Genomic DNA, 21,899 nt, shown 5'->3' on the forward strand with positions numbered 1-21,899 from the left:
TTCTGTTTTAAGATGTTGAGGAGGGTAAAGTCTGGGGGGCTGAGGGGGCAGGGGGGACTTTGAAATGGTTTTTTTTTTCCTCTTTTCTCTTCTCTTGCTTTTCCTCACCTTTCAGCTGTTGGGTGGATCTGTGGCTTTACGCTATACCTGGGCCTCTCAGGTCATGGTATGTGCTATAAATGAGCGTTGATCTTAAGTTCTTGACTTATAATGTCAAGGGTCTCAATTCTCTTCAAAAGCGTCAAAAGTTATTTAAGGAATTGTTGTTACATACTCCCCACGTGGTATTTTTGCAGGAGACCCACTTTAAGAGGGAACATGAAAAATTGTTGAATTATCATCAGTACCCAAATGTTTATTGTGCTTCCGATGCTGATGCCTCGAAGAAGCGAGGGGTTGCGATCTTGCTTCACTCTTCCCTGCAGGTTCAGGTGCAGAAAGTTAAGCGTGACCCTGAGGGTCGTTTTCTGATTTTGCATGTGCTTTTGAATAATTCAGCTTTTTCTCTAGTTGTTGTTTACACGCCTAATGAATCTCAGGGGGAATTTTATGTTTGGCTTGGCAAAGTAGTGCAAGCTGACCCGTTTGGTAATTCGGTGTTGGGAGATGACTTTAATGCCACATTTGACCCGGTCTTGGATAAGTCCGGGTGTAGTCTCGGGGAGTGACGTTAAAAATTCTAAGGCGTTGGTTGCATTAGCCTATTCTTTAGCTGTATGCGATGTGTGGCGTTTACATCATCCTAGGGATAGAGATTATTCCTTTTATTCTCATTCACATGACTCCTATTCTCGTATTGATCATTTACTCCTCGATGTATCTCTGACTCAGGGCAGCAATACTTCGGGTATTGGATCTATTACTATTTCGGATCATTCCCCAACCTGGTTTCATCTTTTGTCTTTCTGTGAGGCTGATAAAGATACTAGGTGGACTCTAAATGTCTCTTTGCTAAGGGACGAGAAGTTGCTAGCTGCATATCAAACTCTCCTGAGGGATTATCTCGATATCAGTTTGGATTCAGGTCCTCCTATGGGGATTGTTTGGGACGCTTTGAAGGCTATAACGAGGGGGTTCTTTCTAAAACATGCCAGTACCCAGGCCAGGGCCCGGCGACAAAAGGTGGCTATGTGTATGTCACAGTTGTCTTGTTTGGAGGATCGGCATAAGTCCTCACACTCTGTGTCTATTTTGAGACAAATCCAAGCTCTTCGCCTTAGATTGGATAACATATACTCAGAGCAATTGCAGTTTGTAAGAGGTCAGCAACAGCTACATCAGTACTTAGAATAAGCCTGGTCGCTCTTTAGCTCTTAGATTAAGGCAGCAGAGGTTTGACCATACAATTCTGCGGATTGGAGATGGTAAGAATAAGGTGTTGACTCAGTCTTCCTTGATCCGTCAGCACTTTCAGTCCTTTTACAAGTCCTTTTATTCAGCAGATGCTACTATTCAACATGATGCTATTGAGGCCTTTATTTCCTCTCAGAGCCTTCCCTCTTTGTCAGATGAGCAGCGTTCCTTACTGGATGGTGCCATCAAGGTAGACAAAAGTGTTTCAGTTATTAAGGATTTGCCAACAGGAAAGGCTCCTGGACTGGGTGGTCTGCTGAATGATTTTTATAGGGCGTTTAGGGGAGAGCTGGTGCCTCTCCTAGCTGAGATTCTTAATTGTGTGCAGGAAGGGGAGGCTCTTCCTCCTTCTATGATGGAGGCTTGGATAGCTGTGATTCCAAAGCTGGGAAAGGATAATGTAGGTGGACTGTGCCTACATCATCCCATCTCCATTCTCAACTCTGATGTTAAAATTATAGCCAAGGTTTTAGCGAATCGATTAGCTAAAGTCCTTCCTGATTGAAAAACTGCATTGGCTTCCACTCAAAGAACGCATTACGTTCAAGGTCTGCACCCTGGTTCATAAAATCATTTACGGTGATGCCCCGGCCTACATGTCACATGAGTTCACAGTTATGGAATGCACTACCATTTGATGTGAAAACAATACGCGATCTAATCAACTTTCGGAAATCACTGAAGACTTACCTCTTCAACAAAGCATACTACAACGATCCATCATAAGAATTGTAACACATTAACGCTTTATCTGTTATTCCGAATGTGACCTCTTCATACTGATTGCTTAATTCTATTATGTCACCCATGTTCTTTATGTAATACTAATTGTATCTTTTACTCTGGAATGGTGATTGCCATGACGGAACAATGTAAGCCACATTGAGCCTGCAAATTGGTGGGAAAATGTGGGATATAAGTGCAACAAATAAATAAATAAAATTTAGTTCATCCTGACCAAGTTGGGTTTGTCCCCCAAAGGCAAGCTAAAGATAATGTGTGTCGCATGGTCAGTGTGTTACATTTAGCTACTAAGTCAAAGACCTCCTTATGTCTCTTGGGATTGGATGCCGAGAAGGCTTTTGATCGTGTCCATTGGCCTTTTATGATCAGTGTTATGGAGAAGCTGGGGATTGGGTGGGGCTTTAGAGGCTGGACTCAAGCTCTTTATAATTCTCCCAGAGCATGTGTGCGTATTAATGGCGGTAATTCTCCTATGTTCCCTTTATCTAGGGGGACTAGGCAGGGATGTCCCCTTTCACCCATGCTATTCGCACTGGTCATGGAGCCTTTTGCTATTGCTATTGCTATTCGTGCTAACTCTAATATTTTGGGGCTTCTGGTGGCCAGTCAGGAATATAAGTTGGCAATGTTTGCTGATATATTGCTTTCTCTAACTAAACCTTTAACTTCATTGCCTAATTTGATTAAGCTTCTAGCAGAATATTCCTCTGTCTCTGGTTTTAAGTTTAATATGTCTAAATCGGAGGCCATGGCAGTGGGTATTCCTGGACCGATTCTAACGTCCTTACAAGAAGCCTTTTCATTTCGTTGGGTGACCCGAGGTATTAAATATTTGGGGGTTTTCCTTACTAGCAAATTCTCTGATTTATTCTCAGTTAATTATCCTCCTCTTTTGAAGTATTTATATAAAGATTTGGAGGCTTGGTGCTCCATTGAGTTATCGTGGTTTAGATGGATTGCTACATTGAAAATGAACGTGCTGCCATGCTTGATGTATCTCTTTCAGGGCCTTCCTCTACGTTTGTCTCGCTCCTTTCGGGCATTCAGAATCGCCTTCTTCGTTTCATTTGGTCCAATAAAAAAACCCACGTCTTTCTAGAACGTTATATCGAGACCAAAAAAAGGGTGGGTTAGGTGTTCCAAATGTGTACTGGTATTATAAAGCTGCTCAGGCACGGGCTGCCATTGAGTGGTATCTTGCAAGCCCTCAAGAGGTGGATTGGCTTGGAACAGGACTCGGTTGGCGCATGTCAGTTGCGTTCATTGATATGGCTTCCTCGGAGGTATAGATTGTTGGGTAAGGAGATTTGTCCCTCAATTTTGACTACTTTTCATTATTGGGATAGCTTATTTGTTAAGCAGGACTTGATACCTTCTAAGCTTACACCAGAAATTAATAATCCTCTTTTCCCTCCAGGCCTTGAATCCGGGACTTTTATAAATTGATTCTCAGTGGGTCTGGAGACCTGGGCCAATTTTTTGATGAGGATGCCTTTATTCCATTCCATAATCTGACCGAAACTTATGCAATTTCTTCTAAGGACATTTTTGCTTATACACAAGTGAAGCATTTTCTTTCTGCAGGGGAAATAAAAGCAAACGTTTTGCAAGAGGATTCTTTCTTGGAAGACCTGTGTGAGGATTGTAAGGGGACGAGGGGTTTGATCACTTGTTGGTACGCTTTTCAGCGTTGGTGGGTTCGGGCCCCTGTTGAGTATCGAGTGCATTGGCATCGGGAGCTGGGGGTGACATTGGGTGGTGATGATTGGAACTTTATGGAATGTGCTTTGTCCAGAATTTCTCTCTCTATACCATTTAAAGAAAATGCCCTAAAAGTTTTATATAGGTGGTACCTGACTCCTGCATGCCTTCATCATATATTTCCAAAGGTGTCTTCATTATGCTGGAAAGGATGTGGGCAGGAGGGCACCATGGGGCATTTCTGGTGGACGTGTTAAAGTTCGAGCCTTCTGGAAGTCGATGCAGTACAGACTCCAGAGGTGGCTGTCTAAGCCAATAAAGTGGTCTGAGTTTTTTCTTTTTCCTAAGAAACCGCCTGGCCTGACTACTTCACAATCTCTACTAGTTTGTCAAGCTATGTTGGCAGCCAGGGTTACTTTGGCCGCTTCATGGAAGTCCCCGCAGCTTCCTTCAATGGTTAAGTCCGTTCTCTCAACCCTCCAACCCCTGCCTCCTTTTCTTCCTTTTCTGAAATCACTGAATAGGAAACTACACATCTTCTTTCCTCCTTGAAACTTTCCTCCTCTGATCCTATTCCCACCCATCTACTTAACACTGTCATCTCGTTTATCTGTCATATCCTCAATCTTTCACTGTCCACTGCGACTGTTCCTGATGCCTTTAAACATGCCGTAGTCACACCACTCTTTAAAAAACCTTCATTGGACCCTACCTGTCCTTCCAACTATCGCCCCATCTCCCTCCTCCCTTTCCTATCCAAGATACTTGAACGTGCTGTTCACCGCCGTTGCCTTGACTTTTTCATCTCAAGCTATTCTTGATCCACTTCAATCTGGCTTTCGCTCCCTTCATTCAACTGAAACAACGCTTTCTAAAGTCTCCAATGATCTGTTCCTAGCCAGATCCAAAGGTCTCTATTCTATCCTCATCCTTCTCGATCTATCTGCTGCTTTTGACACTGTTGATCACAGCCTACTCCTTGATACGCTGTCCTCACTTGGATTTCAGGGCTCTGTTCTTTCCTGGTTTTCTTCTTATCTCTCCCAGCGTACCTTTAGTGTATACTCTAGTGGATCCTCTTCTACTTCTATCCTACTGTCAGTTGGTGTACCTCAGGGATCTGTCCTGGGACCTCTTCTTTTCTCCATCTATACTTCTTCCCTTGGTACTCTGATCTTATCCATGGTTTTCAGTATCATCTTTACGCTGATGACTCCCAGATCTACCTCTCCACACCAGAAATCTCAGCCAAAATCCAGGCCTAAGTATCAGCCTGCCTGTCTGACATTGCTGCCTGGATGTCTCAGCGCCATCTGAAACTAAACATGACCAAGACTGAGCTTCTTATCTTTCCCCCTAAACCAACCTCTCCTCCTCCCCCATTCTCTATTTCTGTGGATAACACTCTCATCCTTCCTGTCTCATCAGCTCGCAACCTTGGGGTCATCTTCGACTACTCCCTCTCCTTCTCTGCACATATTCAACAAGACTGCTAAAACCTGTCTTTTTTTTTCTCTATAATATCACCAAAATTTGCCCTTTCCTTTCTGAGCACACTGCCAGAACCCTCATCCACACTCTTATCACCTCTCGCTTAGACTATTGCAACTTGCTTCTCACAGGTCTCCCACTTAGCCATCTCTCTCCTCTTCAATCTGTTCAAAATTCTGCTGCACAACTAATATTCCGCCAGTGTCGTTATGCTCATATTAGCCCTCTCCTCAAGTCATTTCACTGGCTTCCTATCTATTTCCGCATACAGTTCAAACTCCTCTTATTGACCTATAAGTGCATCCACTCTGCAGCTCCTCAATACCTCTCCACTCTCATCTCTCCCTACATTCCTCCCCGGAAACTCCGTTCACTGGGTAAATCTCTCTTATCTGCACCCTTCTCCTCCACTGCTAACTCCAGACTCCATTCCTTTTATCTTGCTGCACCTTATGCCTGGAATAGACTTCCTGAGCCGGTACGTCAAGCTCCATCTCTGGCCGTCTTCAAATCTAAGCTAAAAGCCCATCTTTTTTATGCTGCTTTTAACTCCTAACCCTTGTTCACTTGTTCAGAACCCTTATTTTATCATCCTCACTTTAGTATTCCCTTATCTCTTGTTTGTCCTGTTTGTCTGTCCTAATTAGATTGTAAGCTCTGTCGAGCAGGGACTGTCTCTTCATGTTCAAGTGTACAGCGCTGCGTACGTCTAGTAGCGCTATAAAAATGATAAGTAGTAGTAATAAGCTCTGGTACATGTGTGAAATGGAGAGGCTTTAGGCTCAACACTGTAAAACAATATCTAAATGGGAAGCTATTTGGCACCCTTTTATTTCCAACTGCTAGTGTTTGAGGCTGGAGTTGCGGGGGGGGGGGTCCTTCTTTTCTTCCCCCCCCCTCCTTTTTTGGGTTGGGAGGGGAGGTTTGGGATACTTGTACTTCAATCAAATAAATTTTTAAGTTTATTGTGTGCGGTTACCTATTCCTTGGGAGTTCCTTACTGTGCTACTTGGGGTTCTATAAGATTTAAATGCTGTGCTACTTTGACTCTGTAATGTGTTGACTGTTACTTAAATGTGAATAATTTGTTAATTCTCCCAAACTTTAATAAAGACTTCATTCAATTTAAAAAAAAAAGGCATACACTAACAATCCAACTTAAACGCCTGAACCCTGCAACACAACGAAACTTATACTAGAACTGGACAAAACTTAACTCTTCCTCCTTCATTACCTAATGTATTTCTTCATTCAACGTGTAATTAAACTCTAAAATTTGATGCCACAGATTGTAGTAAAAGTGGTTAGCTTAGCAGGGTTTAAAAATGTTTGGATAAATTCTTAAAAGTCCATAAGCCATTATTTGTTTTCCACTGGCGGTGGCTATCACCTCACGATACTATGTAAGCCACATTGAGCCTGCAAATAGGTGGGAAAATGTGGGATATAAATGCAACAAATAAATAAATACTATGAGTTAATTTATTTTATGTTCTGCCTGGATTTACTAGAAATAAGCATAATTGGACCTGCCTCTTTCATTTTTCCAGATAATACACATGTTGCTTGTTCTGCTGGGTAGGCAGAGTTTTTGTAAATTTCTTCTATTAGTCACTTCTGTGTATTAGTCATATTCTTAGTTTCTGTAAAATAAAAAAAAAAACAGGTAGTCTAGAAAATACAGTAAGCTGCTAACCCAAAAGGAGCAGGAACAAGCTGCCTGGTCAAACCGCCTTCCTCCCTAAGCATTCTAATTTCCTTCAAGAAATTGTTGTGTTTTCATGTGCTCCAGTTCTCTCTGAGCTCCTGTAACTTGCAGGTGTGGTATTTATAGGGGGAGGGATAAGTGGGTGAAGGTTGGGGCTACAGTTGGCTGCAATACTTTTTTCTTTTGTCTCCTACTCTGTGCAGGTCACAAGCGAGCTGGTCTTAAAGATGTCTTCCAGCTATACTGTGGGCTGAGCCCAGGAACAACCGTGCGTGACCTCATCTCGCGTTACACGCAGCAGCTGCAGAGAGTGGATGAAAGGTTAAAAGGGTTGGGAAGTATCTTGGTGGGATCTGTGAACATGTATAAACCAGAGAGCTGTCTATTAGAACCATCTGGGTGGTGACATCCCCATTGTACTTATGGTAGCTAGAAACACAAGTGTAGCTGTTACTTACCAGTAATGCATGTATGATCTTCTTTACCTTTCACTGTGTTTTCAAATGCTCTCTGGCCCTCCTGCCCCTCTGGCACAGCTTGTGCAGTGCAAATACCATGCATGTGAATTTATTTTTCTGGTTTTCCACCCTATAACATGAAACAAATTGTGCTAGTGTCAGACGTGTTTTGCAGAGCAGGTGAGTGTAGGAGAAGGAAATACCACAAAGATAGTTTTATCCTTCAGCAGTTCTATACTTAGTGTACAGTCAAGCCAAGTATTCACATACAAAAAGTAAATCCAATCACTAATTTATGTACCACAATATAATTTTGCATGGTCATGTTTCAATATTATGCCTTCATCAAAGGTAAACAGTAGTACAAAAACAGAAATCTAATTAGTCCATGCTTATCACCAACAGGTCAGTCGAGAGCTTGCAGCTTATGCCCATCTACCAGCAGATAGAGTACAGAATTACATTCTGTGCATCTGCTCCAATTCAGTATCTCTCAGTCTCCAGCAGGTGTTTAGATGGTTGTCTGTACAGCTTTTGGACACATCTGGGGATGCTTTCCCTTTATGTAGTACAGTTGGATTTAGTTGAGCTGTGGGTAAAAGTCTTACTTAGCTTTTTTTTTTTTTTTTTTTTAAGTTGGTGCTGGGTCCCTTCCACTCCTTCACCTTGGTCACTGTTCTCCTCCTACCTCTTAAAAAAGAAAGACTGAAGATAATATTTGAGTACCTCACCGTGAGTAAACTATCTATACCTAATCAACTAATGAAACATTAGAACCACCACAGACATCAACAACTCAATAGACAAGCTGAAGACACACAAAACCAGAACATAAGACTCCATCACAAAGAACAAGATCATACTATGCACCCCATCAAACACAGCCTACTAATAGCCCAAGTGAATTGATATCATAATGAATACTGCCAAACTGCTCCTAGCAATCTACTCCTTATCCATGATCCCCCTAACAATGACCACCCCACTCGCAGAAATCAACAATATACCCATACTATACAATAACCGAATAATGACCAGACACACCATATCACACCAAACCGACAATAACCAAAACAAAGGAAGAGTACCAACAGCCGCACAACCTCAACAAAAGGAAAAGAAAGGTCATTAAAAAACCCACACAAACCAAGAAATGACAACTAACAAAAGTCCACATATCACCGAACGCAGAAGACCCATACCAAAAAATTCAAATAGGCTACATCAATGCCAGATCTGTAGTAAACAAAACAACAATAATAACAGACTAGATCACGTCAGCGAAACTTCAGCACCGAAACCTGGATCCATGATCAGGAGGACCCTATCATCTTAAACCTATGTCTCCAGGATATAAAATCACCCACTGGACCAGAAAAGAGAGAAGGGGGCATAGCGCTTATATACCAGTCTTACCTCACTATTGAAACCACTGCTGAATCTATAACAACCCACCTCAAAATTGCCTCAATCAGAATCCACCATAAAAACCTGCTTGACCACCTAAATTGCGTCCTATTCTACACACCACCATGCCACTGGAACGAAAGCCAGGCGGACTTTATAGACTTCGTTTCAAATATATGTGTACCCAACTCCAATATACTAGTATTAGGAGACATTAACCTTCACCTTGAAGACCCAAACTCTACCAATGCACGAGAATGCAAGGACTTCTTTCATCTGTGTGATCTTACATGGCCACACATGCAAACAACCCATGTGAAGAGTCATACACTCAACCTCATCTCATTCAAACTGTCCACTGATCAGAACCTAACCATAACACAAACTAGATGGACAGAAACACCATGGAACGACCATTACAAACTAAACCTATCCCTAAAATGGCGGAAAAGGGGCTCTCTCCACACACGAGAACACACAACCCACACCACAAGAGGCCAAATAGACCCAGATACTTTCTGGCAACAGATATACAACAACGATTAGACAGCACAAACGGACTCCATTTACTACCTCTCAGAATGGGACAAAAGATGCAGACACATATTAGACGAAATAGCACCCTTACAAACAAGAATTTCACGTAGACACAACTCGATACCGTGGTTCAACGAAGAATTTGAAAAAACTAAAAACACAATCAAGGAAACTGGAATGCGCATGAAAAAAAATAAGACGAACACACACTCAACGCATGGAAACAACTACAAAGGAAATACAAATACGCAATAAGACAGACCAAAAGGTCGTATTACAAAACTAAAATTGGGCCGGACTACAAAAACACGAAGAAACTATACCATCTCGTGAACAAACTGCTAGACACAACGCCGGTCATCACAACCAACACTGACATCCCATCTGCAGACAACCTTGCTAAATATTTCAATGAAAAAAATCGCAAACCTACGCAAAACCTTACCTCAGAACAAGATGGACATAGAGAACTTCATTAATGGTCTAGACCCAACCCCTGGTGAATACCCTGCGGATTGAATATGGTCAAATTTCGGTCTCCTCAGCGCTGACACAGTTACCCAGGTGATTAGAAAATACTCCAACAGCCACTGTCAACTGGACACCTGCCCCAGCTACCTCATACAATCTGCCCCTCACCGCTTCATAACAGATCTCACATCCGACTTAAACTTCATGCCTGGATACCTGCGACACAATGTAATCAAAGACCGTAATGGACATATCCTAACTCTTCTTCTCCCTCTCTAAGTTCCCTCCAATTGTACCTACCATATATGTACCTCATTCTACCACAATATCACCTTGTATTTGTTCATACCAGAATCGGCTAACGCAGTTTACGGTACCATGTAAGCCACATTGAGCCTGCAAAAAGGTGGGAAAATGTGGGATACAAATGTAACAAATAAATACAAAATAAATAAATTTGTTATTTTTGGATTCTCTTTTTCAGTAAGTTTCTTTTAAAAAAAACAAACAAAAAAAAAACCAAACCTTCATTTAAGTGGTGGTCGTGGTCCTTTGAGAGGGATAACTTCCTGCTTTTAAAGCTGGCTGGTTAACAGCAAAGCCTTCAGCGTACTTCTCCTGATAGCCTTTGTTCTCTAGAAGGGGATTTTCAGTTTACTGGTGAGCACCTTCTAGCATTTATTCCTCTCCAGTATGTTTTTTGTTGCAGTTCTCTTTCCTCTCTCAGCCGTGACTCTCCCTATCTTCCCCTCCTACTAAGGCAGAAGTAGTGAAACGATTCTCCTGCTGTGGAGCTAGAAAAGCAGCATTGGATAGTGTTCAATTTTCAAGTTTTGTTAAGAATTTATTATTCCATGCATCAACATTACGGTCTAAAAAGTAGAAAGAGAAATAGAAGAGGACGTGGTTGACTTTCAACAAAAGAAGCGGACAGAACTACAATATCAGCAAGATATTTAATTATGTAGTGATTGGGATTTGTTAGCCATCTTTATGAAAAGCTCCACCCAAGAAGGTGTACAGTTTAACATTAAAAAAAAAAACCTTACAATTTTGTTAACAGCATAATAGTAAAATAAGAACAAATAAATGAGGTAAACTTGAAAACAGTAAATTGAAACCTAATAGAACTGCTGTGAAACAGTATAAAAAATATACACATTTAACAGCACTGGAATTCAAATACCAGAGATATAATACAACTAGTAAAAAAAAAAAAAAGGCCCGTTTCTGACACAAATGAAACGGGCACTAGCAAGGTTTTCCTCGGAGTGTGTATGTTTGAGAGAGTGTGTGTGAGAGTGACTGTGTGAGAGAGAGAGTGAATGTGCGAGTGTGTGTGTGTGACAGAGAGTGTGAGAGAGTGTGTGTGTGAGAATGAGTGTGTGTGTGAGAATGAGTGTGTGCTCCATGGGCCCCCTCCCTCCCTCCTAGTTCCAGGGTCCCCCCTTCTTCCCTCCCAGTTCCAGGGTCGTCCGTCCCCTCCCTCCCTCTGAGTTCCAGGGTTGTCCCCTCCCTCCCTCTGAGTTCCAGGGTTGTCCACTCCCTCCCTCCCTCCCTCTGAGTTCCAGGGTTGTCCCCTCCCTCCCTCTGAGTTTCAGGGTTGTCCCCTCCCTCCCTCTGAGTTCCAGGGTCATCCCCCCTCCCTCCCTCTGAGTTCCAGGGTTGTCCCCCCTCCCTCCCTCCGAGTTCCAGGGTCGTCCCCCCTCCCTTCATCCCTCCCTCTGAGTTCCAGGGTCATCCCCCCTCCCTCCCTCCGAGCTTCAGGGTTGTCCTCTCCCTCCCTCCCTCCGAGCTTCAGGGTTGTCCTCTCCCTCCCTCCCTCCCTCCGAGCTTCAGGGTTGTCCTCTCCCTCCCTCCCTCCGAGCTCCAGAGTCACCCTCTCCTTCCTTCCCTCCCTCCCTCCAAGTTCCAGAGGACTGAGTTTCAGGTTCTCCCCTCCCTCTCCCTTGAATTTCAGGTTCCCCCCTCCCTCCCTCTGAGTTTCAGGTTCCCCCTCCCTCTCTCCAAGTTTCAGGGTCCCCCTCCATCCTTCCCTCCCAGTTCCAGGGTCCCCCCTCTCCCTCCATCCCTCCCTTCCAGTTCCAGCATCCCTCCCTCTGAATTTTAGAAGTCATTTTCACTTACCAAGTCGGGGCAGCCGTCAGCAGCGGTAAAAGGCGAGCCGTCAGCAGCGGTAAAAGGCGAGCAGGCTCGGCCCTTCTCTCTCTCAGCTCTAGTCCCGCCCTCATTTCCTGTTTCTGCAAGGGCGGGGACCAGAGCTGAGAGAGAGAGAAGGGCCGAGCCTGCACGCCTTTTACTGCTGCTGCCGGCCGCCGTAAACCCGACTTGGTAAGTGAAGATGACTTTTAAAATTTGGAGGGAGGGGGCCTGGAACTGGAAGGGAGGGAGGGACGATGACACCCTCATGTGTGTGACATCGCGTTCCGTTGCCTGGCAACTCTGCAGCGTTCCCTTCCAGTGATTGGTCACTGCTGTTTGTGACGAACCCGGAAGTACGTGACGTCAGTTCAGGAGATGGATACAGCAGGAGCACGAATGCTTCATGGCTTCACTTTTACGGAGTTAGCTTCAGAACGTTGGAGGTGCTTTTTATTATATAGGATGTTAGCATAATACTAATGATACACCTAATAAGCATGCGTGAGAACATTCAACAGATATGATACTAAATAGTTTCTACTATATGGCTCACCATATAGCTGAGGGACCAAGAGCACATATATGATGGTAACAGACTCAATTGGGATAATTTGATGGTTACCTAACATCAAGGCAAGTTATTTGTATAGTTAAGCAAGAGATAAGAAACTGATCTAAGCTACTTTTGCCTCTGGGAAAGTTGGACTCTTTGGAACAGTTATTTATTTTTGTCATTATTAAGGGTGCAATTTGGCAGACTCTAACCTCACTAACAGGTCTTCTGCTTTTTGGGAAGTAGGACCGGTTGTCATCTAGTATACATGTGTATCTTTCAATTCTTTAGAGAGCATGGTTCCCATGCTTCACCCCTTCTTGGTGGGAACAAATTCTGTATCTCAACTTCATGTTCCTTCTGTTCAGCCACCTGAGGCTCTGGGGTCTTCAGCTCTTTTCTCTCCTGATTTGTTTTCTTTCTTCATCAGACTTACTTGTTAAAAAGAGCTCAGGGTGGTGGTAGTCCCTCTCCTCTTTTTCAGGAGATTTGACAGCTCAGAGAAAGTTAGATCACCCTCCTCCAGAACAGGATGATGCACCAGTTCCTTGCTCTAAGACTGCTATGGCTGTAGTATCAGCTCATTCAAATATTGAGAACCTGGTTAAGCAGAGAAAGCTTCCAGTTGGAGGGTGATGATCCCACAGCTGCTGGGGGAACTCTCCTCCCTAATGAGTATGCTGGGCTGGGATCTGTAGGCTGTGTTCACATCAGGCTCCTGCAACTTAGATTAAATACACTTTTTATTTACAAGTCAAACTTTTACAGACTTCTGTTTAGTCTGTGTTGAGGCACCAGTCCTTTTGAACTCCATTTATTTTTTCTGAAGAAAAGTTCCCTTCGTATTACAAATTAAAAGTCTCATCTTGTTATCTGAACTTGATTTTTATTTACATGTAATCCTTCTCCTGGACAACAAAATCAAAAGCTTACAGCAACCTGCCTCAACTGGACCATCCAAGAATAAGAAACTAGAAAGTGCATAACCATAATCTGAGATGAAATGTTATTTTCACTACGTAGCTATTTTTAAGACTTACTGTTAAAACTAAAGTCCACCATCAACTCCTCTGCATCAGTCTCCAAAGAAGTTCACATAAGTGCAAAGTACAATCATTTGTTTCTCTTACTTGGAAGCCTTTCAGCTCCCAGGCAAGGTCTGAATTTACAACTTTAAAAAGATCTGTTTTTCCAAACTTGTTGATTTAACAGCCTTTAGTCCTACAATGCCAACTGGGAAGATTGCTGATCCACAAAGTATTTTAGGACTGTAGTGACACCTGATGAAATTTTCCTAAGGAGCTTCTGACAAAGAATGGGCGGTCCAGCAGACAGAGACCTCAGATCCTAATGGTTGTGGAAGAGAAAACTATAATCCCCACCAATTAAAGAAGACAAAAGTGCAAGAAGTCAAACACCTACATATTTAAAAGATCACCTCACTGCCAATGCTAAAAGCTATCGCCTAGACCTCCCTTTGGAACTATAGGGCAGGTGAATTCCAGATCAGCTGCTGAGATATCCTCAGCAATCCATGATGTCACAATGCTGTTTGTGGATGACATCTTAGGAATAAGTAACAATACATTTTTTTGATTAGTTTTCAAAGGTAGCCCTTCTTTGTCAGATCAGAAATAAGCAAATTTTGATAAGTAACAGCATATATAAATGAAACAAAGTATTTCAGTGACAGTCTGAAAGGATGAGGGACAGGGAGATATGCATGGTGATCAGAGGATGACAAAGCAGTGGAATTTCATGGTTTATAATGGGCTAGAAAACCCAGATCTTTAAGTCCTGTCTTGGGTGTCAAAATATTTAATCATTTTGACTTCAAAGGTCTTGTGTTCCTGTATTGTTTTAAAGTTTCATTTCAGAATTCTCACCATAAAATTATTGGGACAGTGTTCTGGTTTTCTAAAGTGCTGTCCCACAGAGGTAATGCCTGGTTGGCACTAGCATTTTCCATATGTCATCTATGCAGTGGTGTGCTGGTAAATTTTTAACAACAGGCTCTCTCCCCTCCTCTCCCCCTGCCCTCCATCCACCCATGGCCAGCGACCCTTCTCTCCCCTGCCCTCCATCCACCCATGGCCAGCGACCCTTCTCTCCCCTGCCCTTCATCCACCCATGGCCAGCAGCTCCCTTCTCTCCCCTGCCACCCCCTCCCGACTTGTTTCGCAAATTCTCCTGCTTCCTCCCTCCCGATCCGGTCCCTCACCCGACCCTACCTTGGCCATCAAATACTTCGGGGCAGGCAGTGTTGCCTGCCCGCTGCCATCGCTGACTTTCCTCGGCCGCCCGATCGCGCTTCAAAATGGCCACCGAGACTTACAGAAGTCTCGGCGGCCATTTTTAAAGCGCAAAAAGGCGGCGGAGGAAAGTCAGCGATGGCAGGGGGCAGGCAACACTGCCTGCCCCGAAGAATTTGATGGCCAAGGTAGGGTCGGTGAGGGACCGGATCCGGAGGGCGGAGGGAGGGAGAGCCGGCTCGCAAGTCCGGCCAAAATTTAACAACCGGATCTTGCGAGCCTGAGCGAGCCGGCTCCAGCACTCCACTGCGTCTATGTAAATTAAATCTTCAGCATCTGGCTTGTTTCTCCAATATAGCACCCTTTGTCACATTTTTTTACACTGGATAACATATACTACATTGGAAGATGAGCATGTGAAGGATTCCTTTATGTTGAATATTTTTCCTTTGTGAATGACTGTGGGGTCCTGTGAAATGTTTTGGCATAGTTTGAGCTGGATATTTTGCAAAGATGTGTGCTATTCTCTTTTTTGGGTTTCTGTTGAGAGCTTGCTTCTCGCTAGCTTGTGTTTTAAATTGGGTGGCTGTCAGAAGGCCAGCACTGGTGGGGATGGGAATCTCTCTTTCAGTAATTCATACTCCTGGAGTAGTGGCTGCAGATCTCTTATGATTTTCCCTTTGTTTTTCCAGCTCTGGGTTGTATGTCACTACAAAGGAGATTCTGACCGTGGCTTTCTTTTCCTTGTACTGTAGCAGAGTTTCCTGGGTGTTTTGAGGGAGGAGGCAATATTCTTGGAGATTCTTTTGGAGTTATAGCCTTTCTGTTTGAAGGATGCAGTCAGGATTTTGAGGTGTCTATCTCTGTCCCCTGGATCAGAGCAAATATGGTGGTATCTTGTGGCTTGGCTGTGAATAATGGATACAGAAAGGATGTCACTTTATATTGTATTTTGTTTTATGTTATCAGTACAAAGGTTTTTGATTCCTTTGGAAAAGATAAAAGTATATTAAATATATTTGTCACCTTTAGAGGATTGCAAAAAAACAAATCATAAAGAAACTCCAGACTGCTCAAAACACAGCAGCCAGGCTCATATATGGAAAAACGAGATTCGAAAGCGCAAAACCTCTACGAGAAAAACTACACTGGCTCCCAATCAAAGAACGCATTGCATTCAAAATCTGCACCCTGGTTCATAAAATCATCTACAGCGAAGCCCCGGGATACAAGACAGACCTCATAGACCTACCAACCAGAAACACATCAAGATCACCACGGAAATAAGTACATAAGTAATGCCATACTGGGAAAAGACCAAGGGTCCATCGAGCCCAGCATCTTGTCCATGACAGCAGCCAATCCAGGCCAAGGGCACCTGGCAAGCTTCCCAAACGTACAAACATTCTATACATGTTATTCCTGGGATTTTGGATTTTTCCAAGTCCGTTTAGTAGCGGTTTATGGACTTGTCCTTTAGGAAACCGTCCAACCCCTTTTTAAACTCTGCTAAGCTAACTGCCTTCACCACATTTTCCGGCAATGAATTCCAGAGTTTAATTACACGTTGGGTGAAGAAAAATTTTCTCCGATTTGTTTTAAATTTACTACACTGTAGTTTAATCGCATGCCCCCTAGTCCTAGTATTTTTGGAAAGCGTGAACAGACGCTTCACATCCACCTGTTCCACTCCACTCAATATTTTATATACCTCTATCATGTCTCCCCTCAGCTGTCTCTTCTCCAAGCTGAATAGCCCTAGCCTCCTTAGGGAAATACCTAAATCTCCACCACCCAAGCTGCAAAGGACTCAAATACAAATCAACCTACTCATCCAGCTTCTCCTATATAAGCACGCAACTATGGAACGCATTACCAAGCGCCGTGAAAACAACATATGACCACCTAAACTTCCGGAAACTACTAAAAGCCAACCTGTTCAAAAAGGCATACCCTAATGATCCAACTTATGCCTTAACCCTGCAACACAACAAAACAAACATTCGTACTGGACATAGCTCACTCTTCCTCCTTATGATTCCCCAATGTGTCTGTAACACATGACCTTTACCACAACCTCACTCTGTATTTGTTCATACCAGTATTGGCGATCGCCTCTACGGTACTATGTAAGCCACATTGAGCCTGCAAATAGGTAGGAAAATATAGGATACAAATGTAACAAATAAATAAAATATATGCTTTTGGTTTTCTAGAATTGGAAGGATAAAATACCATCTGTTCTAGTTTTTGAGAGAGGATTTGGGGTAAAACTTGTGGTTGCTAAGATTCAGATATATAATGCAGCTTAGTTTTTATTTTTTTTTTTTAATGGACATTAGATTTTTTTTTATAGTACTTTATATCTCTGAGGAAGGCTTAACATGAGACATTCCCATGTAGGGTCATCATTATTGCATCAATAAATTTTATATTATATTTTAACCATATTTGTGGTTGGATTTACTTTGTTTGCTTATAGTGTACTGGATTGATGGCTAAACTCTGTCTTCTAAATGTTATGTGCTAAAATGAATTTCTTCCCAGTTGGAGAGAGCAGGGTAAATAAAGCTGATGTGTGGGGCAAGGACTGTTGGTGACATCTCACCGGAGTCATGTAATGGCTGGGAAGCATAACTATTCTTTTTGCAATGATGGTTTGAATAGCTGTTTTTTTTTATCTTGGCAGGAAGCTTATCCAGTTTGGACTGATAAAAGGCCTGATCCGTAGGCTGCAGAAGTATCCTGTGAAGATCAGTCGAGATGAGAAAAGCCATCCAGCACGACTGTACACAGGCTCCCATAGCTATGATGAGATCTGTTGCAAGACAGGTATAGAAGCTCTGCCTCTGTATCTGTTTCTTTCTCAATGCAGAGGTTCTCTGTTTAGTGTTGATTAGATGCTAGCTAGTTGTCTGGTTGCTGGGTGCATTGAATGTTGGCTCTTGGATAATAGAGGCTGTCTTTCTGCCCATCTGCCAAATATGGAGACTGAGGGCCTGATGCATAAAGCTTACCATGCTGTTAACGTTTGTTTTAGACTGGTGTAGCCAGTTTAAAGCAAATGTTATTTAGTGAGTAATGTACAAACAAGTTTTCTGTGGCCGTGTGCCATTAGCAGCCAAGAACCCCATGCAAATATATTACGAGCCTGCAAATAAATAAATTAGTATTGTAATGAGCATTCCAGGCAATGCACAGCTCCAGAGCGCCTAGGTTTAACAATCTAATTTTACAGCCACGATGGAGCTGTCGCCGAGGAGGAAAACACAAACAGGCAGCTGCAAAGGCTGCATGCTTGTGCTCTCTATCTCCCGGAATATTTTAAAGATTCCCTGGTAGTCTGGTGAATCCCCCTTCCAGTAAAATCTCTGGTTCTCCAGTGGAATCGAGGATACATCGTGTGGAGGTGCAGATTTCCATTATAGAAATCAAAGTGTGAAAAGGGTTACACTGTAAGAATAAACAAACAGCATAGGCACTTCATAGTGTGATACATTTCTAAAATTGTTCACTTTTTTTTTTTTTTTTTTACAGCACTGAGCAGGGCTGTGTGTAAGGCTTTCTATGTGCAGGATTGGGGTGTGTTCAGAAAGTCAGCATATGACTGAAGCATAGTTTCTACCTCCATTGTAGTCCTGTCTAAATGCAGAGGTGAAATTTTAAATAGCAGAGTAAAGAGAAGCTTCTACTACTACTTATCATTTCTATTCAATTCTTGGTGTCTGTTGGACCTTCTCAGTTTTTCATTGACAACTTGCTCCCTGTTTCCAGGTATGAGCTACCGTGAGCTGGATGAGCGGCTGGAGAACGATCCTAACATCATTGTGTGTCTGAAGTGAACCTTAGAGTCGGGGAAGCTGTTGACCTTCTGCCCTTCGAGCTTGCAATGGATGCTAGGGCTGCTCATGCTTCCTAGTTTCTTTAGAGAAGAAATTTTGCAGGTGGTTTATTCTTAAGTTCCTCTTGGAACCCTCGTTCAACACAAGCTGGACTATAGATTTCAGTCAAGACCTGAAGATGTGGTTTTGTATTAGTGCATGTCTTACTCCACTGGGTGAGAAGCAATGGAGACGGCGCTGTGGGGCTACCTGCTGTTCTGTTCAGTTGCCATCTGTTGAATGCCAGCTAGCCCCATCCACACCCACTAAGGTCTCTTCCCTGCTAGCAAATGATAGCAGCGCTCTTAAAGTGTCTATTTCTGGACTTTCAGCTCATATAAGACATGTAGCAGCCCTACATGCTGTAATAAAGGACAAGGAAAGTGATGGTACTTGCCTGTTGAATGCACCATATCCCCGATCATTCTCTCTATCCTGTTAGTAATGGTGAAAGGAATGTGAAGAATGCAGACCACAAAACGCATGACCTCATAATTACACCATCAGTCAGATCACTGCTGGCTTCCTGACTTAGATTTCAATGTTTTTTTATTGATGTCAGAACTGAACAAACAAATACTTTTCCCAAGAGGAAAAAGATAAATGATACAGCTTGAAGAAATACAATAATGTCTCACATCAACTAATTTTAACATTAACCCCCCCCCCCCTTTATCTTCCCCCGTCCCCTGAAAAAAACCCATCCCTCTTTACCCCCCCCTCACTCCAAACCCCCCCTTGTCCCCCCAGACCTGGCTCTGATAGTCCAAGCGGGCCCCCCCCATCCCCACCCTGGAGCTCATCACTATACAAAGAGCACAAAGGAAGGCCTGCCTGATCTCCTGTGATTTATAACAAGTTGAGGAGTGTGCCACGTCCATGAGGGCTCAAACCATCTATGTACGAGTTCCAAATTTGCAAAACCGTTTGCCTCCTTTTCGGGGATCCCCTCGCCTCCCTGGCTTCCCACATCGCCAGCACAAGTATCTGATTTCTCCATTGCCAATAGGTAGTGGCTCTGGGATTATCCAATTCTGAAAAATGCTTTTCCGAGCCACTAGGCATAACTTTCGGCACCACAGCCGTGCTCCTCCAGTCATTGTACGAAATGCTAGAGGGGTATCTAACACAAAGTGGTCCCACCCACCGGTGTCCCTATTGTTTTAGTCATATATCCCCGTAACGCCACCTGCAGCTCCAACAATTGTCTGCGGTGGGTTTCCGCATGGGTCCGACCATACAACTGGCGAGTCTTGCAAACCAAAGCGCTGAATCTAAGAATCTATTGTGGGCTACCTTCATATGATGAAAATAGCTGATTATTTCCCCACTTAGCAGCGCTTTCGCTGCTTCCCAGAACAAAAGTGGGTCCTCCACATATTCATTATTTAGGGCCTCATACTCTTTCCAGCGCTCCTTAAGCCGTTCTTTAAAAACCTCATCTTTGTATAGTTCTATTGGGAATTGCCAGGAGTTATTCCTGAATCTCCTGTGGCTCAGATCCCATTCCATAGATACCCACGTGTGGTCTGAAATCACGTATGGCCCTATATTTGCTGCTGTTATTTTCCCAAAAAGGTCCCCTGTGGAAAGCAAATAATCTATTCTGGCCTGTATCGAGTATGCACGTGAATGGTGTGTGTAGTCTCTCTCTTCCAGGTGAAGTATCGTCCAGATATCTACCAAGTCCAGTAGACGCCCTAATCTTTTCAAACCCCTATTGTATGCCCCTGTATCCCTCTTCTGGCCTTGTGAACTGTCTACCATTGGGTCCCATACTGTGTTAAAGTCACCTCCCACCAACATCTGCGCCCCGGGGTGTTTAAGTAATTGGTCAATCACCTCATTATAAAATTTCTTATCATATCGATTATGGGCATACACATTACAGTTCAAAACCTTTTGACCCGAGAACTCCATCTCCACCAAGACATACCTTCCTCCCTGATCTATTGAGATGGGTCTCAAAGCCGCCGCCACCCCTTTGCGGATTAACACAGCCACTGCCCCTTTCCTCCCTTGCGCCTCTGTAGATAAACAGTCTCCTACTCACCACCTCTTCAGCTTATCATGTTCCCTTTGGCTGGGGTGTGTTTCTTGCAACAGCGCTATATCTATGTTATGCCTCTGCAGATGCTGTAAAATTTTTGTCCTCTTTATCGGTGAATTGATCCCTCCCACATTCCATGTAACTAGTTTAACCATAATCTATATGTAGAAGTAACAAACTTGTCATTGGTACTTTATTAACATTGGAGCTCAGAGAGGCATCCCAGCCTATACCCCCCTCCCAACAGACCACACACCTCCACCCACTCTTCCTGTTATCCATGTTTTCCCTCCTTCAGGTCCCTAAATTGTCTTATTTCAGTAATGAGATCCCTCCCCTTCCAAACCCTCGCTCCTCCCGTACTGCCCCTCCCCTCCCGTCTATATTCCCCCAATCCTCCACCCCTACCCACCCTTGTTCCCCTACTGGGAACTATCACGTCTTAACGCCTCCCCCTTCCTCCCCCCGTTAAATCGCTATAACAGCATACCAACCAAGACATAACTGGACCCCATACCTTCTTCATATCTACTGGTTAAACATTTACCCCCCTTATACCTTATATTAGGTGTTTACATGTCTCCATCCTTAACTTCGCTCCCTTCCCCAATGAAAAAAACCCATTTTTGTGTACCTTTGTCTTTTTATGAGTCAAAGCAGTCTCTTCGCGTTCCTTCTCTGGGCCAACTGGACACACTATTCACCTCTGTATCAGCAAAGTACAACTTAACAAAGTTCTGCATATTCTCCTTTCACCCATCCCCCACTAGTCGTGGGTAGTATTTGTATCTTCTCCACAGTGTTGTTGCTTCTCATCCCGCTCCTTTAGCCATTTCTTCTTCCACCTGAGAAACATATTCCTGCGCCTCTTCTACCGTCTCAAACGAGCGGGCTGCTCCCTTGTATGTGATCTTCAATATCGCCGGGTACAATAGAGCAAATCGTACCTTCCATGAGAACAGCTTCGCGCAGAGCGGCGAAAAGGCTCGCCGCCTTCCCGCCACCCCCGCCAAGTAATCCTGGAAGCACAGGATCTTCTTGTTTTCAAACAGCAAAGTTTTATCTGAGTGTGAGGAGCGTAAAATATGCTGTTTATGTGCAAAATTTAGCACCTTGAGAATGACCACTCTGGGTTTACTTGAGTTTGTTTG

The 21,899-nt window shown here is 43.5% G+C and overlaps 1 protein-coding gene across 6 annotated transcripts in view; it reads left to right on the forward strand.

The window, feature by feature from the left end:
* Positions 1-19,347, forward strand: part of NPRL2 (NPR2 like, GATOR1 complex subunit) — a 114,525-nt gene extending 95,178 nt beyond the window's left edge. For all 6 annotated transcript variants that reach the window (XM_030205615.1, XM_030205612.1, XM_030205613.1 and 3 more), the window contains 3 exons: positions 7,201-7,318; positions 17,507-17,649; positions 18,592-19,347. In XM_030205615.1, coding sequence (XP_030061475.1) covers positions 7,201-7,318; positions 17,507-17,649; positions 18,592-18,659 — 329 coding nt within the window. In that variant the 3' untranslated portion in view covers positions 18,660-19,347. The remainder of the gene's footprint in view (positions 1-7,200; positions 7,319-17,506; positions 17,650-18,591) is intronic.
* The last annotated feature ends 2,552 nt before the right edge of the window (positions 19,348-21,899 follow it).

This window comes from Microcaecilia unicolor, chromosome 6, assembly GCF_901765095.1.
Source record: "Microcaecilia unicolor chromosome 6, aMicUni1.1, whole genome shotgun sequence".
Classification (NCBI taxonomy): Eukaryota; Metazoa; Chordata; class Amphibia; order Gymnophiona; family Siphonopidae; genus Microcaecilia; species Microcaecilia unicolor.